Source organism: Mucor velutinosus (assembly GCF_035048745.1).
Source record: "Mucor velutinosus strain NIH1002 chromosome Unknown tig00001555, whole genome shotgun sequence".
NCBI classification, from domain to species: Eukaryota; Fungi; Mucoromycota; class Mucoromycetes; order Mucorales; family Mucoraceae; genus Mucor; species Mucor velutinosus.
This window is the reverse complement of record NW_027041902.1, coordinates 77096-95132: the sequence shown is the minus strand read 5'-3', so window position 1 is coordinate 95132 and position 18037 is coordinate 77096. Positions and strand designations below refer to the sequence as shown.

General features: G+C 41.6%; 9 protein-coding genes across 9 annotated transcripts; 5 read left to right on the top strand and 4 right to left on the bottom strand.

Moving 5' to 3' along the window:
• Positions 1–84: 84 nt before the first annotated feature.
• On the bottom strand, positions 85–2095 carry ATC70_007999 (uncharacterized protein; the record flags this gene model as incomplete). Its single annotated transcript, XM_064827255.1, has 3 exons — positions 85–1554; positions 1701–1835; positions 1892–2095. The coding sequence occupies 3 exons, from the start codon at positions 2093–2095 to the stop codon at positions 85–87; spliced, it is 1809 nt and encodes a 602-aa protein (XP_064687153.1).
• Positions 2096–2740: 645 nt separating this feature from the next.
• On the top strand, positions 2741–3879 carry ATC70_007998 (uncharacterized protein; the record flags this gene model as incomplete). Its single annotated transcript, XM_064827254.1, has 7 exons — positions 2741–2988; positions 3044–3105; positions 3161–3197; positions 3272–3311; positions 3378–3508; positions 3564–3717; positions 3778–3879. The coding sequence occupies 7 exons, from the start codon at positions 2741–2743 to the stop codon at positions 3877–3879; spliced, it is 774 nt and encodes a 257-aa protein (XP_064687152.1).
• Positions 3880–6934: 3055 nt separating this feature from the next.
• On the top strand, positions 6935–8095 carry ATC70_007997 (uncharacterized protein; the record flags this gene model as incomplete). The annotated part of the gene is made up of 3 exons (XM_064827253.1): positions 6935–7046; positions 7112–7589; positions 7639–8095. 3 exons carry the CDS (start codon positions 6935–6937, stop codon positions 8093–8095), a joined length of 1047 nt encoding a protein of 348 aa, XP_064687151.1.
• A 596-nt stretch (positions 8096–8691) lies between these two features.
• ATC70_007996 (uncharacterized protein) lies at positions 8692–9458 on the top strand (the record flags this gene model as incomplete). The annotated part of the gene is made up of 2 exons (XM_064827252.1): positions 8692–9156; positions 9216–9458. The coding sequence occupies 2 exons, from the start codon at positions 8692–8694 to the stop codon at positions 9456–9458; spliced, it is 708 nt and encodes a 235-aa protein (XP_064687150.1).
• Positions 9459–9972: 514 nt separating this feature from the next.
• On the top strand, positions 9973–12011 carry cyp1 (Peptidyl-prolyl cis-trans isomerase-like 1; the record flags this gene model as incomplete). The annotated part of the gene is made up of 3 exons (XM_064827251.1): positions 9973–10471; positions 10535–10834; positions 10909–12011. 3 exons carry the CDS (start codon positions 9973–9975, stop codon positions 12009–12011), a joined length of 1902 nt encoding a protein of 633 aa, XP_064687149.1.
• A 113-nt stretch (positions 12012–12124) lies between these two features.
• On the top strand, positions 12125–14002 carry NOP13 (Nucleolar protein 13; the record flags this gene model as incomplete). The annotated part of the gene is made up of 5 exons (XM_064827250.1): positions 12125–12233; positions 12293–12367; positions 12426–12838; positions 12901–13695; positions 13745–14002. 5 exons carry the CDS (start codon positions 12125–12127, stop codon positions 14000–14002), a joined length of 1650 nt encoding a protein of 549 aa, XP_064687148.1.
• Positions 14003–14073: 71 nt separating this feature from the next.
• On the bottom strand, positions 14074–15088 carry ATC70_007993 (uncharacterized protein; the record flags this gene model as incomplete). Its single annotated transcript, XM_064827249.1, has 5 exons — positions 14074–14413; positions 14471–14601; positions 14652–14714; positions 14774–14803; positions 14861–15088. 5 exons carry the CDS (start codon positions 15086–15088, stop codon positions 14074–14076), a joined length of 792 nt encoding a protein of 263 aa, XP_064687147.1.
• Positions 15089–15454: 366 nt separating this feature from the next.
• Positions 15455–16318, bottom strand: RTS1_4 (serine/threonine-protein phosphatase 2A 56 kDa regulatory subunit delta isoform; the record flags this gene model as incomplete). The annotated part of the gene is made up of 1 exon (XM_064827248.1): positions 15455–16318. The coding sequence occupies one exon, from the start codon at positions 16316–16318 to the stop codon at positions 15455–15457; it is 864 nt and encodes a 287-aa protein (XP_064687146.1).
• Positions 16319–16518: 200 nt separating this feature from the next.
• On the bottom strand, positions 16519–17768 carry ATC70_007991 (uncharacterized protein; the record flags this gene model as incomplete). The annotated part of the gene is made up of 4 exons (XM_064827247.1): positions 16519–16578; positions 16643–16799; positions 16857–17686; positions 17748–17768. The coding sequence occupies 4 exons, from the start codon at positions 17766–17768 to the stop codon at positions 16519–16521; spliced, it is 1068 nt and encodes a 355-aa protein (XP_064687145.1).
• Positions 17769–18037: the final 269 nt, after the last annotated feature.

Below are 18037 nucleotides of genomic sequence, written 5' to 3'. Positions count from 1 at the left end.
GAATAGTTGGTGCCAGTAAAAAAAGAAACTAAATTGAAATTAGATATCGCTCGTGATGTCGTGTGTGATTCTGTGTGAGGGTATTTAGAGGGCAAGGGCAGCAACGACAGCAGAGATACCGACCAAAGCAATGGAGGTGGGAGCAACACGCAAACCAGCACTCTTATCACCGTTGGATTGAGCAGCAGTGTTGGAGTTACCAGTGGAAGAAGCACCGCCATTGTTGCTGGAGGAACCGTTGGCACCACCACCAGGGGTGACAGTGTTATTGTTGGCAGAAGCAGGAGGTCCAGCAGGCTCAGTGACAATAGAGATGTTGAATTCCTTGGCAACAGCAGTAGATCTCTCGACAATCCATTGAATTAAACCCCAAGCAGCACCGCCACCATTAGCATTGGGAGCGGCAACACCTTGCCATAAGTTTTCAGTCACTTGGGGGAAGGTCCAGCCAAAATTGATACCAGGAGATTGTTGAGTGATGGAACGATCCCATTCGAGATCAGGCAAGAGGAAGTTGTGAAGAGCCAATGCACGGTTGGTGAGAGTGACATTGTTGAAGAGAACACGCACAGTTTCAGTCAAGTACTTTTCAAAGGTAGCCTTCTTATCAGCATTTTCCAAAAGACGGTTTATCATGATACCACCGGGATAGCGGGCAGGGAAGTCCTTGTATGAAACAGAGGTGAATTGCATGCCTTCAGGGGTAGCAAGGTTGACACCAAAAGTAGCATCGTAATCTTGACCCAAGTAGTACCACTTGTTGGTATCGGCATCCTTGTAGGCACCATCGTTGGTTTGGGCCATCCAGTAACCATCCCAATGGCCGGCCAAGTATTCCATGACCATGAAACGCATAAAGTGGTCAGTATCAAATTGCTTTTCAAACGTAGCGAGAGCGGCATTGTCAGCAACATTGGTCTCATTGAAAGCCTTACACAAGGGATCAAGAGCTTCATAACCTTGCGAGTTGGCAGCATTGGGAGCCCAAGAAGAGTAACCATCGAGGTTTCCAGGATGGTAGAGGAAATCAGCACCAGACATACCATCGTACAACAGACCTTGCTTGGCAGGAGCCTTACCACCGTAGAACAGGGCATTGATGTAAGAGAAATCAGTAATGTCATCCAACATGTTGAAGGTACCAAAGAATTGACCATTGATAAAGAGTCTGACCATGTTGGCTTCGTTAGCATATGTACCCAACGCATGCAAGACATCGGAGTAGAGACGTTCACGAAGTTGAGTAGGATCTTCCTCCATGTGACGAAGCTTGAAGAAGTTACGGTTGCCGAGCATATCGCCACCATTGAGAGCCCAGTTCCATGATTGCTTGGCATTGTTGTTCTTCTTACCGGCACCATGAAGACCAAAGGTGACATTTTGGAAAGAGCTGGCGTAGTCAGCGCCGATGAAGGTGAGAGAACCTTGGATCTTATCCTTGGGGACATTCTTTACCAGGTTGTCAACTTGAGCGGCATCACCGCTGAGGAAAACACTGGGAATGTAGTTTTCATCAAAGACTGCAGCCTTTTGTCCCGTTTGAGTCCATTGAGGCTAGAATAGAGAAAGTCATTAGTAACTAGTTATTAAAGACATGCGATGTGTCAGGTAGCATTGCAAGGACAAGAGCAATGTGGGTGTTGTATGGAAATCAATGTAGGGGTTTCAATGTAATGCCATGTAATGTATCAAATACTTACATCTTTCTCAATGGGCCAAGGTAACTTGGGAATGTTGGCATAAGTTACTGGACGGTTGTAAAAGTCGTTGAGAGTAGAGGCTTTGGTGGAATCGAGAGTACGAGTGAAAGTCTCTTCAGCACCACCAACAACATACTAAAGGAGATGGTTAAAATTTTTCAATGTCAATGAATGGGTAAGCGAAGACTTACCTTGTAGTCTTTGGCCGAGCCAACTTCGGCATTACCGCTAAAGTAAGGGACGTTGGGATCAGCAGCTGTGAGTGCGATTTGTTGGCCATTGACAGACACCTTTACATCAGTAGCTGAAGGTGCAATGACGTTGAATTTGACAGTGGCGGCTTGAGCAATAGCTACCAAGAATGATGAGGAAATCAGGGCGAGTGAAAGTTTCATATTTTCAAATGTGAGATGGAGAGTGAAAGAAGAGTAAAGGAAAGTAGATTGTTATAAATATACGAAAATATAAACTTGAAAGAGAAAGAAGATCCAAAAGAGATTTAAACCAAAAAATACAATCTCTTTATATAGCAAATTGCCTGTTCGCAAAGATTTGCGGAACAGCAAAAAACCAAAGGGTTATTAATAGGAGTCATGTTGCATTCATTGTCCAAAGGGGGCAATTTCGTAAATCAGTGTAACAGATACCTAAAATAAGCAAAAAAGGGGTACAAGCGAGAGAAAGAGAGATTTTGTGTAATCCCCCCCTTTTTTCTTTAAACACTAAAAAGACCTCATGTGTCTTTTTTTTTTTTTTTTTTTTTTTTTTTTTTTTTGGGTCTGATGAGAAAGGAGAACCGAGAAGAATCCATTGTGTGATCGGACTACCGGTGTAATTTTCTAATTTCATTTTGTGATTTCCCAAATAAAACGCTTGCAGAGGCTATTTTTGAACCTGGATGTGAGTTGCACGGAATTTCAAACATTTGGATGAGAACGTCTTTCGATTAGGAGCCCACTACACACAGGGTGTAGCTGCTGCTAGAAATTTTTTTTTCCTCTTTCTCATTTACAACAACGACCCTTCAGAAAATTAATATTATGGAACGTAAATCACGTTCGTCGCGCACTCAAGACGACGGTTCAGTAGAAGAGTTTGGCCTGTGGAAGCAAATTTGCACATCGCTTCTGAAATTAGAGGGTATTCAGAAGGAAGAAGAGACCATTATCAACAGCATCAATAAAATTCAATTATCCGTGGACATGGAGCAAGGTATTACCAGCCTGATTTATCAGAAATTAAAAGACAATTACAAGCGTGGCATCGAGTTGACTTCAAGCGAGCAAAAGTACGCATAGACATACCATCATCGCCATCATTAAATGCTCATTCTTTTGAAACAGAACCATCCAAGATATCATCGAAAAGATATCAGTTCTAGTTGCATTGCGAGATAATGAGCAAGGTAAAATAGCACTACAAACCCTTACACAAAGCATATTCCTGATTCCTTTATTTAGATCAGAAAAGGAAGAAGAGAAAATCAGAAATAGAAAAGTATGCTATACAAGGGAAATTCAGGAAAAACGAGTTTTTTTTTTTTTTTTAATTGTATTTTCACGGTGGTATAGTAGAGCAAACGGAAACCATATTTTTGTAAAGGGAACAACGGTAAAATGGGATTTCAAAGAAACCTTAATCTACACAATCCATTGAAATCACACAATCATATTTTAGGTTGCTGCAAGACAACCAAAAGAAAAAGACAAAAGCGAAGAATGGATCTTGGCTGTTGTTCTCCAATATTATGCAGATAAAAACAAGTACCAAGTGGAGGATGTAGATCAAGATGATTACGGAGAAAAGCAGTAAGCTCACACTGATGGAAAACAGGATTCACGGCTAATCATATACAACAACAAGACGTTACATGTTGTCTCCACGTTATGTGATTCCAGTTTTGAGCTCGGAAGCTGCAAAATCTTCACCTGAAATTCCTGCTCAACAGGACGTATTAGCGTTGTACCCAGGAACAACATGCTTTTATAAAGCAACTGTAATTGCTCCTCCAAGCAAGGTAACAGTCTCTATATAATCAATGCTAGTGAAATTAGTCTAATTAATATACATTTATTAGAGCAAAGACATAAAGAATTATAGAGTCCAATTTGAGGATGACAACGATGAGGTGAAATATGTCATGCCAGAACATGTATTAGAGATGCCTAAAATAAAATGATATTTGGTAGACGCAGGCCGTCTTTCTTTGCTCCACACATTTACATGTAGTAAACTTGCTATTGTTTGGTACAACATGTCGTGACCTCTAGTGCGTTGTTGCGTTGCACATCTGTTACAGTGTGCAATTTGTAATCATGAACTTTGTTGTCGGTGCCGTAGTTTCAAGCAAACAACGAATGTTGTTGTTGTTGTTGTTGCTTCAATTTGAAATGTTGCAGCCCTCCCTACTTAACAGCGTTGCTAAATTGGCTTGGCCCTTAAAAGAATGGATCATATTCACGGTTCTCAATCGCTATTTGTACCTGCATTTCTTCTCGGTAATGTACTGGGTTATTATGCTCGAATGCAATTGCTACATTTACTATTCCATGATAATAAAGACCACATTAGTGTGTGCAGAAGAATACTATGCTCCTTGCTTTCTTTTTAGTAAAATGCACGAGGGATCAGAAGATGTCGACAAAACAATCATAAAAATAGCAGTGTTAAAAACAAATTGGTGTGGCTAATTATTTGATTTGATTCTGGCACGATGCAACAACAGTGTCATTTATTTCCGAACCTAAAAATATGCCTTAATATTTAATGTGATAGTTCGATTTGAGAGGCCTTGGTAGGTTATCATGATTGATGTATTGATTGCATAAAGATAAACAGATCGATTCCATTAATGTATGTATTATGTATGTATGTATGTTTTTATCTAAATACCATACGTAATGGAATGGGCTGGATATTCTATTACGATTGCATTCTGTAATTCGCTTTGACATACACAAACAAACCCAAATTTTGCGCATTGTTTATGCTTTCCAAATCCAGTGGACACACATGTCCCCCCCCTCGACGACGATGATGCTTTGTATGTACTTGTACATTCAGCATAGCCACAAACATGATGTTTGTTCTCATTCATAGCAAGCGCATTAGCTCATAGCAAAGGGCCAAGCTGCAGAACCCCCAAGCAAACATTTCATCACATGCTGTCTTCACTTTCACATAGCTGGAGCCGTCTATATATACAATCCTGCCTTTATTTGGCCATCTTAACCTATAAATACGATTTATCAACCCAGAACTGAAGACCTTGCCATGCACAAGTTTACTGAAATAACATGCTGTATTTCATTCCCATATTTTTAGATTTCCAAACATAATAATTGGCAATTGTACTACTGTTATTGATTGCATAGTGTTTTCTATTGGAAGTATGAATTGTTGTCCTTGAATTCTTATGATGACAAATGCGCGAATTAGTGAATTCTCCTACTGATTTGCATCTCAATTCCAACTGTTGTAAATCACTGTTGTTGTTAAGTTGAGTATGTCGTGGTATCTATGACTGTGATGCATGATTTTGTTGTATATCATTGCAAACAGAAAATCGGGTGTGCTGAAATTTCGATCACTGATGTCGAGTTGTAGATTAGCAAGACTTGAGCAAAGCTAAAGTCATTCACATGGGATATACTTTTCGTTTTGAACTTTGATAGTACCACTTTACTCTAGCCCCTGCTTTGTTATCTAAAAGTGGTACAAGCGAAGCTGTCCTAGACCAAGCCGATCTCGCGTAAATCAATGTACTATGGGCGTTTGATGCTTGAGAAATTCGTCCAAAATTAGGCTATGGATTAAGATGTGGCTTCTACACGATGCTTTACACCTAGCTCTATCTTATTACTACAAGTTTTATAACTGCACCATGTATAAACGAGCGCTGGCTTCTCAAGTACATGCCATAACACTGTAATTTCTGGATACTTTGGCCACTGATAGCTCCTCGTAGAACGCGTTTTAGTTCGCCAGAGTGACACCAAATGGTTCCTCTCGATTAGCAGATACTTCCTGGCACGTTATCTCGATTTTTTGGGGATGATGAAAATATCGAGATTCTCCATGAGGGATACCTCATGATTTTCATCGAAAATCAATTGATCCCGTTTTTCACCTTGAAAACGGCATTTTTTGCTATGATGTATATTAGTTCAAAGTGATTGTAGAACGCCAGTGCAGCCTCTAAAACAATATTTGAGGCATCTTTATATATGGAAAATCGACTTATCTATCAAAGATGCATTTTTACTTTTTTTTTTGCAAATTGCTCTACAGCTTAAATAGTAAGTGCAATAAAACTAGTATCATTAGATAGAGCTTAATTTTTTCTACCAGAAAAACTAAAGACAAAAGGTAGAGTAACTATCACTTTTGTAGTCAAATTTAGATTAAACGATCAACGGATGACAATTTACGTCGAAATTGACAGAAAAATAAACTCCTGGGAAAACGGAGATTAAAATATGTTTGAGCGAGGAGCAGGCTGACAGCGTGGAAACGCAAGCATCACATTGCAATAGCAACAATGGCAATGCTGAGAGCACTCTACAACTTTCTGCGGAAGAAACAAGATGAACGAAGCCTGATTGAGGTGCTTTGAAATGGCTTGTTTATTGAGCCCAATGGCCGTTTTTTGGGAATATCTTACACAATGAAGCGTAACTGGGATTGCAAGTGGGCATTGGATCATTAAAACCATTCTCTCCACATCCCTTTCATGCAATATTATCCTAATATCAATGCTTAGGCATTTGGCTCTGGACAAAATAAAAATTGACTGTCGGCTACTTTGAGATCAAAGAATGCTATCAAGTCATGACGATTTGACAAATGTCAACTCGATCCACAGGCTTGCATCCACATGTAATAGATCCGATATGCAATTGTGGCACCTCACGCTACCATGCAGCTCCACTCATATCTCTATCATGATCCATGCGGGTTAATTGAATGCTACTTGACTGTGCCCATTACACATGTAATCATACATCTTACATGTGGAGACTCAAACCATATGGATGGAAACCATTCGTTTGACCAATGGCATTGTTTCCTTGTGTGTACTGAATAGAAAAATGTTTACATCAGTTTTTTTTTTTTTTTCCGTCCTCTCTCTCTCTCTCTCTCTCTCTTTTTTTCTTCCATCTCTCACCACTTTTTCCTTTTTCTCCTTTTTCCTTTTTCACTTTTTCCCATTGAAAATAGTCCATGCATACAAAATGAGCTCCAATACAATTGATATAGCAGAGAGAACAGCTGCAGCAAGGCGAGAGGCAGAGCAATTGAAAGACAAGATAAAGCAAAAGAAAGAGGCTTTAGCAGATACTACACGTAAATATACAATCAAAGATACAAATATTCAATGCATATCGTTTGTTTACACGCCAGTGACATAGTCAATCAAGTAGCACAAAACGTCGAGAAATTACCACGGCTATCAATGAAAGTGCGTCGTACATTAAAAGGACATTTAGCAAAGATTTATGCTATGCAATGGGCAGCCGACAAACGACATCTAGTATCTGCTTCGCAAGATGGAAAACTGCTGGTATGGGACGCCTACTCAACAAATAAAATATACGCTATACCATTGAGATCGTCGTGGGTCATGACATGTGCTTATGCGCCAACTGGAAATTTTGTGGCATCGGGTGGATTGGACAACGTGTGCTCGATATTCAATCTAAAGGCAAGAGAATCACCAACGAAACCAGCAAGAGAGCTATCGGGTCACACAGGCTATATAAGCTGCTGTCGATTCCTTAGTGATACGCAGATCCTGACGTCGAGTGGTGATACAACATGTGTGCTTTGGGATATTGATGCTGGTGTAAAGATTGATGAATTTACTGATCATACTGGAGATGTCATGAGGTAAATGTACAGGCGAACCAAGCCTTGTTCTTGTACTGATAGGCAACAGTTTGTGCATCTCGTCAAATCCAAATGTGTTTGTTTCGGGCGCTTGCGACGCAACTGCTAAAATTTGGGACATTAGAAGCAAAAAATGCGTACAATCCTTCAGTGGTCATGAATCAGATATCAATGCAGTCCAGTTCTTCCCTAACGGCAATGCTATCGGTACAGGATCTGATGACGCCAGTTGCCGATTATTTGATCTGCGAGCCGACCGCGAGCTCAACATCTTCACTCATGAACAAGTCTTTAGTGGAATCACATCAGTAGCATTTTCGATTTCTGGAAGACTCTTATTCGGTGGTTATGATGACTATCACTGTCATGTTTGGGATACTTTAAGAGGTGAAAGAGCAGGTGTCTTGAGTGGACATGAAAATCGAGTATCATGTCTAGGTGTATCAACAGATGGTATGGCTCTATGTACAGGCAGTTGGGATAATCTATTGAAGATTTGGGCTTAATCACTGTTTTCTTGATCTACTCGACATTTGAAATTCCTTTTTTTTTTTTTCTTTTCTTTTTTTTTTTTCTACTATTACCATTTGATTTACACTTAATATACACTAATTCTTATTTACCATATCATTCGTACAGCATGTATCTCTGATCTTCCCTATAAATATATATATAATCTTGCCCCTTGCTTCTCTCTCAAGTCTCCCTCTAGTCATTAAAGTCAACATGTTTGACCCAATAATTTAGCAACGTGGCTTGAAACAAGGGCAAAATGTCACCTTCCACTTTAAATTGCTAGTGGGCCCCTTGCATGTGCATTTGTTTGATATTTGGCAGATCATGGTGAGAAACATTGTGCATGCAATGCAGAGGAGTCGCTGGAGAATAACCCCTTTTCCTTACACAGAAATCACAGTGCTTGCATGGCAAATGTATCACAACAGTGGTGCCTATAGTCTGCGTGGATAAAGTGCGCATAGACATGATAGGGGGTGCTATCCTGGTGGTTTTGTAAGGAGGAAGGCGCTCCCAACCATTTTTCCCAGCCAAACCACATTTTCAATATGATTGTCATTCTCTAAATCATCTCTGAATACTAAATATGAACACTGGATATAATACAACCGCCTCTTCGTCATCGCCTTCAACCTTATTTCCACCGTTGAATGACGCCAACAACTCACCTCCTTTAGACAATAGTAGTGAAGGAGGCTTGCTTTGGAGCAATGTCAATACATTCGCCATTCCTGACGACACTACAGACAAATCAGATACATCATCGACATCATCGCCGTTTCCTTCGTTGAGATTCAACCCTCAAGCATCAGCAGCAGCAATATCCACATCAGCTACTGCTGGGCTAGAGAGTAAAGAGGACTCGGCTGCTTTCAATATATCTTGGGGAGGTGATGATAAACCACCCGTCGAGCTTCATCCAGAAGAAACGCCAGTGGAAGAGCCCAAATTATCAAGGCCACTGCCGAAGCCTAGAGGCATCCGAAGATTGCCAGAGCCAGAGCCTTCTGCTGACGGTACAATTGACGAAGATACTCTCAAACGTAGAAAGGTAAAGATGGCGCAAGGCCAACTGAAAGACATCAGATGACTGATTCGGTAAATTTGCAGAACACTGATGCTGCCAGAAGATCTCGAATGAAGAAGTTTCTCAAGGTGGATCAGCTGGAGACCAAGGTGAATGCTCTGCAGGCAGAGAATGCCAAATTGACGTTGAGTAATGCGGTGCTGGAGTCAGAAAAGAGAAGTTTGCATGCGAAAGAAAATGAATACAAGAAGCGCATCAAGTATCTCGAGGATATAATGAGATGCAATGGATGGGATTTTAATACGGGAAATCATGAACCATGGTGAAATAATAAACGAGTGATTGGGATCATGAAAAGAGAGTGAGTGAGAGAGAGAGAGAGAGAGAGAGAGAGGGAATGGTAGCAATATTACTGCCATCAACAGAGAATGACATGCGGCAAATCAAACGCCCTATGGAAGCGAGGATGTTGACCAAAATTAGCACTGTTTTGTGAGTGATACCTCCATTATAAAATTAAAAAAGAAGGAGACTCGAGTGTTTGTGCGTCGCTTAATTCTATCGCTTTATTAAAATTTAATCAATGGAATGCTATTTTGAGGAAGTTTATAGGGCTTGCCGACTGTGTGTGGTGATGAAAACTTGAATCTCAGTAAGAACTCATTCATTCTTCATGACCCTTTCGCTTCTCATGTCCTGTTCTGATCACCTAAAAATAAATTGCACACAAATAACTCTAAAATTTTTTCTTTATATTTCCTTTTTCTTTTCTTTTCCTTTCCACAATTGCCTGGTAAAGACCTCCCCTTTCGCCACATCTAGAAATTCAAGTGTCAACACATGTCTACTGAGGAAGTTACTGTAAGCTTATCTCGTTTAGCTCTGGCTAAAGCTATTAAAACCCCGGATGCTGGAGAGGATGAAGCAGAGCCTTGGTCAAAGAGCATCATCTTCCATCAGCCTCACATTGATGAGCAGATGAGAAACACCATTTTGAATCCTCAATCACAGCAACAAAATAGACGCAAAAATGGACGCCAGGGTAATCAGAAGCAACCTCTTTTAAAGCAACATAGATACCCACCACCACCACAACAACAACAACAATATCATCAGCAGCACCATCATTCACAGCAAGCCAGACATGTCGCTCCTCCCATGAATCGAGTGAGATCTGACGAAATGAGACAGCCAACCCCATCTCCACCTTTGCAGCAACACAATAGACCTTCCTACTTTCCAGCACAACCACAATTGCAGCAGCAGCAGCAGCAGCAAAGACCTTCCTCTCAAAGTGCAAGCAGCGGCGGAAGATCATCGCTTTCATCTGGTAAATTAGGTAATATAGGACTAGACACGTTCAACACAATGAATATCAACTCAATGGCATACCACTCCTTAGGAAATCACAGCAAATCTAATCGCAAGTTTGTGCCCAGTGATGATGAAGATGAAGAGGAGGAAGACGACGACCAAGAGGAAACAGATGATGAGGAGAGTGATGAAGAGCAACATGCTGAAACAAAACATCACAAGATCAATGTACCCAAGCCTACCATCATTGCACCCTCTCCACCACCCCCTGCTACTACCATCACGAATAATAGTAGTAAAAAAGGAAAATCTACTAGCCGTATCCCACAGCCCAGTGATGATGAGGAATCTGATCAAGATGATAGCTCGGTCAATTCAGAAGATGAAGGTAACAAAAACACGTGGATGTATTTCATGTTATAGCCCGGATGATGACTAAAAAAGGAAATTTGCTTGATTTAGATGTGAAGCATCAGCAGCCAGAGAAAGAGGAAGATGAACAGATGTACGCTCGCAGAATGTCTACACTGAGACAGCTTGAACGAGGCCCCAGCGCTCACAGAAGAACCAGATCCACAGGCGATATGATGATGCTACCACCAGCAGAGGCTTTTATAGAACCCACCACAGCTGCTCTGGCTGCTACTGCTGCGGATGGCAGCAAGTTGGGATCGATTGAACAGTGGAGAATGACGGTCATGGAGGCAGAGGGCATCAGCACACCTACATCAAGTGAGTCTATGCAGTCGCGCCTCACTGAGGATGTATCTGAGGAAGAAGGAGAAGGAGACATGGTCGAAGAGCCTATCGTACGATCCACCACCCCTTCTGCGGCGAATGCTATCCCCTCTCGTCAACAGACACCAGTGTCTGGTAGCCGCAATCGCAGATCCACCATTGGTGAAATGGACATGTTCTACTATCAGCAACAACAGCAACAGCTCTACAACATGCAAATGCAGCAAGCCATGCAAATGCAACAGGCACAACAAATGGCACAAATCCAGCAATACCAAGCCATGCACATGCAGCAGCAACAAGCGCAACAGCAATATAGAAAAGCAAACAACCGCAAAAGCGTGTCTGCCATGGACCTGATGATTCAAATGGAGCAAGAAAAGGCAGCCACTCGCAAAAACAACAAGAAAAAGATGCCTGATCCATCCAAAGCGACGCTGGCAGAGGGTCTATTGAGTCGAGTGCCTGAACAAGGCCAACACAACATCAACTTTCAGCATCACGTCATGAAGCAACAGATGGCTCGTGCCAGCAAAAGCGACTACCATCTTCGCCAGACTGGATCCAGTAGACCTCCTAGCTCCATGATGATGAACAATAGAAGATCACAGATGATTCGAAGCGAGAGTTCACCTATACCTACTCTTAGTATGTCTACCCCTATAAATCAAGCCTACTTAATACCACCCAACCAACAGCAACAAATGCTGATGCCACCACAAACACAAATGATGCCAATGATGAATCCTAGCAGATCATCGCAATATATCAGCAGCCACAGTAACAGCAAGAGACAGAGCTCATACTCTGGCTACAACCAATTTTAAATTTCCGTTCCTGAAATAAATGATTTTTTGATCTATTGAAAATATTCCTCCTTTTTGATTTCTTGTGCTTCCTTCTTTCCTTTCTTCTTCTTTTTCTTGTAAAGAAAGATCGTATGACAACGATAGAGCAACACGAGCTAAAATACCTGCCGCTAAGCACGCAAGATGATGGCAAGCTCAAACTGAGCACTGCAGGATCCATGTCCAGGTGGAAAACAAAAGGTGCGGAAAAGTAGAGTTACAGAATCTACAGCAGCCAAGCTAATTGAAGTGTGGAAAAGAGTTTTGTTTTTACTATTTAGTCATCTTGATGGCGGTTCCCTATATGTTCTACGTAACCTATGGCATCAGCCAACGTAAGTAAATGTGCCGTGCTTTTCCATTGATCCTTCTGATTGAAACCATGTACATTAGCGAATCACCCAAATTACTATTTATACAGCAATTTACTTTCAGATGGCTGGATTCTTAATAGAAAAGTAGATAACAGCGACGTTCAGTACGCCCAGTTTCGAAACCACCTCCCTCTGCTGTTTGCTTTAGCTTGTGGATGGCTTGCATTGAGCCGTGTCTACCGAAAACTGAATCGCTCTGGCCAGAATCAGTCCTATTTTTACCTGATCAGCGCCAGTATCGTCATTGTCGCTCTGCATGGTACCAGTATCATCAAGATTCTGTTGATTACAAGCATCAGCTTCACCATTGGCCGTCTATTTGGTGCAACAAAGTGGAACCCAATCATGACTTGGGTGTTTAATTTAGCAATTCTATTCTTGAACGAATTTTACCACGGTTACAAATTCGATGCCATTGGTTTGCCCATGCTGGTAAGCAGGAGAGGCGATCTAACCGTAAAGCCCCAATTGATATACTCACTATTTGGAAACAGGATCAATACAATGGCATGCTGCCAAGATGGCACGTATTCTTTAATTTTAGTATGCTTCGTATGGTGTCGTACAATATGGACTACTACTGGCACCTTAAGCAGCCAGCACCAGAACATCTCGTTGTTACTGCAGAACCAACCGAAAAAGAGCGCATCCAGACACCTTGCCAGCATGTCGACTACAGTTACTTTAACTACCTCGTCTACATTTCGTACACGCCACTTTATATCTGCGGGCCAATTATCACGTTTAATGATTTCATCTCACAATTACGCACTCCTTGCTCCAAACTCACGCCCAGATATGTCATGCTGTACGCATTCAGGCTTGCTGCAGTACTACTGACTATGGAGATCACACTTCACTGCCTGTATGTGGTAGCTATATCCAAGGCACAAGCTTGGAACAATGACACTCCCTTACAGCTCAGCATGATAGGCTACTTCAATTTGCTAATCATTTGGATGAAGCTGCTCATTCCCTGGCGTTTTTTTCGATTGTGGGCATTGGCAGATGGCGTCTGGCCAGAGGAAAATATGATTCGATGCATGAGCAACAATTTCTCGGCACAGAGATTCTGGAAAAGCTGGCATCGAAGCTTCAATCGCTGGACAATTCGATACATCTACATTCCTTTGGGTGGATCCAAGTATTTTGCCTTTAGTATGTGGGTTGTGTTCACATTTGTGGCCATCTGGCACGATATAGAGCTCAAGTTGCTGGCATGGGGATGGTTGATCTGTTTGTTCCTGCTACCAGAAATCATTGGATCGAGGTTATTCACATTCAAAAAGGTAAGGTACTAAGTGCTACTTTGCATTGCCTTGTATTCACACTCTCTAGTTTGGGCACACCTGGTATTATCGAATTGTCTGTGGATTAGGTGCTGTTTGCAATATATTTATGATGATGGTAGCTAATTTGGTTGGGTTTTGCCTTGGTCTGGACGGTATGAAGGCCATGTTGGTTCAGATAGTCAGCTCTACAGATGGCTTGGTATTCTTATCGACTGTCGTATGCTGCTTGTACGTTGCAGTACAGGTTATGTTTGAAATCAGAGAATCCGAGAAACGAAGAGGAGATCCCAAGTGGACCATGTAGACGCAATACCCTCCCCCCCCACCCCTCTGATACCACTATTACTACTATTAATTATTGTATATACCTCTGTTTTATTGCTTTTTTGTCGGTGGATGCACTGTAATGCCTGTCGCATTGACAATGGCCCATTTTACTTTAGCCATCTCATTTGCCACAACATCATTGTCATTAAATTTGCTACTTCTCTTTTTGCCCGTAACTAATAGCTGGGGATAGCAGCATATTGCGTTCTCCACGAGATACTTTTCTATTTCTGCTTTAGACGCTGCAAATGCCTCTGTAGACAAGCGATCCCTCTTGGTCAAGATGACCTGATATGACAACGCCTGCTTGTCTAAATGGCTCATTAATTGCATGTCAGTATCTTTCAATCCAGCCACAGGATCAATCAGCATGAACAGTCGTTTTAATCTGTTGACATTCGTTAGTTGAATGCTCCAACTTGACGTAAAAGCATCCGCCACTTACTGTTTTCTAGTGGATAGGTATTCCAAGATTAAATCGCCCCATTCCTCTTTTGATTTGAAGCCATAACCGGGCATATCTACTAATGTGATTTGACGCCCCACATCAAAGAAATTCAATAATCGAGTATGACCCTAATTTGAATCAGTTTGAATAACCGTTTATCATGAATATAGGCGCTTACAGGTCGATTCGATGTCTTGACAAGCCGGCTATTGTTTGTCAAATTGTTGATCAGTGTTGATTTCTGTAGGACAAGTATGAGTGCAACCAGATCTCCAAGGTACGTTGGAATGATATACATACACCAACATTACTTCTGCCAACAAATGCAACCTAAGTGAATTGATAAAGTCAATAAAAGACTTGGCAAGTTGAACATCATACACCTACTTCCGGCTTGCTAGTCTCGGGGGCTTGTTCTGCTTTACTGATGCTTTGGATAAAGTTGACAGGCCTTGCAAATAATCGTGTGGCATCAGCGAGTTGCTCTGAAGAAACAGGCGGTGGCTCTGGAAACGCAACAAGCTTATACTTCTGTTTATCTTTTGCAACTAGATGGTCAGTAGATCTTTTCAGTAACTGAAATGATGAATGAAACGATCTTTTTGCAAGGATCATAATGGAGCAATTTGACTTCGGAGAGAAGAAAGAGCGTTTCTATTTGAGCTCCAATGTACGGCTATGTGCTCGATTACAAATGCCATCCTGTAGGCAATCACAGTCGAATAAAAAAAAAAAAAAAAAAAAAAAAAAAAAACTTATCGCAATGCTGAATATATTCAACTTGACGAGATACAAAAAAAAAAACAGGAAAGACCTCCCTTAGATAATATGCCAACAAGCTTTACTTGTTCAATAGCAAAGATACTTGAAGGAATGTTCAAGTACCTAGCGCACATTGTTTCCCCATCACAATACCCAATTTGTATAAACCATTGAATTTTTAATATGGAAAAAAAAAAAGAAGATATAATGACAACTCTATTACTTTCTGGCAGCACCAGCAGCATTACCATTGAATACCTTTGTTACGGCAGCCATGAATGCAGTCTTTTGTTGCAGATCAAATGTAGGGTTGCTACCCACCAACGTGCTCAGAGTTTCGCCTTCAATCATGGGAGGCCATTTCAGATCTGAACCGGTTGCGATGTATCTGCCGTAATCGCCTTGGATATCCTTCAACACCAACTCATCGCTGTCCTTCTCTGCTGCTGCAACTTCAGTCTCTGATGCCTCTGTTGACAGGGTGGCTGTTTCGAATGAAGCCCAATCAATGTCTTTGTCAATGAATGTAGTGGCACGACGAGTTCGGATGTCTTGGGGTTGTTGTGATCTACGCAAATTCAACTTTTTACCACCATTTTGTGCGTTATTGCGGTTAGTGTTGTTGCTCTTATTGCTACGTCTATTGTTGTTTTGGTCAACAGCGGCACCCTCTACGTTTTGCTTATCGTTTTGTCTGTTTTGTCTGTTATTTCTATTCTTGGCGTTGTTTTTGTTGTTCTCATTTCTAGGACGTTGTTGCTTTGGTTGCTCGGGAGCATCAGCAAATTGGCCTTCAGATTGTTGAGGCTTTCTATTGCGAGGAGTGAAGGTGCCATTGCGGTTGTTGTTATTGCGAGGCTTCTTGGCATTGGCCAAGAAAGAGGCAAATGGATCAGATGAGCCCTCCAAGATCTTACCACGGCCAGTGCCTCCTAAACGTTGAGAGAGGCTGGGCTTTTCCTTGTTGTTGCTAGCAGGAGCAGGGGTAGCATTAGGTGTTGTATAGTGTCTGACAGAGGAAGAGATGGCTGTGTTCTTCCAAGCAGTAGCTTTTGTAAGGCTGTTTGAAGTTGCTCTCAACATGATTCTATACTGGATGTTATGTAGAAAGGGGCGGTAAGAGAGATGGAAGATGGGATGAGATTTGACAATCGAAATTAACAAAAAAGACAGGCCCTGGTAATAAGTCACGATATAAATGTCAAATCCTGCTCAGAAGGGCATGTTATCAAGCTCTGGATGTGGGGGGGTAAATCAAATTTTAAAGCAACGAAGTAGTGTATTTATTTGCCTTTGGATGCAATGGTAGGTTTTAATACAGACATGACCATCATCATGGATTCCTAGAGAGCAGCAATGTGTCAATATTCAAAAACAAAAACAGTAGGCAAATGTTGATGTATTTACCTCTAAGCGAACAGTTCTAGTGCCACTTTTGGCATTGGGATCGATAAACATGTCAAATAACTCGGCTGCATCATCTCCCCCGACCTTCAGATCTTGATCTGCCTCAATAGCTTCCTGAAGACCACCAACCGGGCCGCCGAATGCAATCAACAAATGTCTGCCATGGTCGATTAGATCAGATATGTTTCACTAGATGCTCCAGGCTACTACTTACTCGAAAGGCTTGACCTTATTGTCTAAATCGCAATTGTACATATCTTGGGCATCACGATCACTCACACCAATAGAATAATCGTATCCATCTTCATAAGGACATTCTGTCAATACACGAGAGAAAGAAGATGCCAGACGAATGTTGTAGCCCCAGTATAGGCCAGTCTTCTCACGAGGCACCTTAGGACTCACCACCTTGCCAGGCATTGGCTTCTGTCCCTTGCGAGTATCAGCAGCTGAAATGGGTTGACTCAACTCTACTGTAACACGCACGCCGGGTTTCACTGATTTATCAATGCGAGCTCTTCTAAACAAGCCAATATCGACTAATGTTGAATCTGAATCTTGATTGCTCTTGTCCAAAGTGACACCCTCACGATAGAGTGTGTATTCCTCCATGCCGGGATGATGAGGCACATCCAATGGTGGTAAAAGTCCAGCAAACTTGAGATCAGGGCTGATGGGCACCAATTGCTTGCGCAAATACTGTGGGGTTTCCATGTATTGAAAGACTCGAGCCAAGAACAAGTTGGGGTTGATTTTGGCTTCACTCTTTTGAATCTTATCCTCGTATATCACAATTTCGTCGACTGAGAAGATGACAAGCGCACGAGCTATCTGACCAGCTAGAATCGTCTTCATTTCAATGGTAGGTGCACTGTCAATGATACTACTAGGAATGGCAATACTGGTGGTATATTTTCTGGGTTTGCAGGATAGAATGTCTTTTGCTCTCTTGACATCTTGAGTAGGCATAAAGCGCTTGGCTGGTCTTTCTTTACCATAGTCTGGTCCTGAGAGCTCTTTGTTCTCGAAGTTACGCTTCTTGCGCTATAGTCACAGTAGGTTAATCTCTTGCTATACTTTGCTAGAAGCTTCAAATGGCAATTACCGATCTATAAAAGTCTGTCATGGTAGTAAATCAAGGAGAAAAAAGAAATTGGATTTGCATCAATCGACAATTTTTTTTTCCTTTAACGTCAAACATTGAGAAGGTATTGGCGGTCACGAAGAGCAGCAGAAGCCATGCTTGATGTTATACTGATGATGCTTCAATCCTGCAATGTACACTCTTGACAATATTAAAAGACTGCATGTTCAAGCTTAATCTCGTTTCATATTTCCAAGTGAATTGACAGCAGAATGTTCAGTAGTCAAACGCTTGGCTGCATCTCGAAGGAT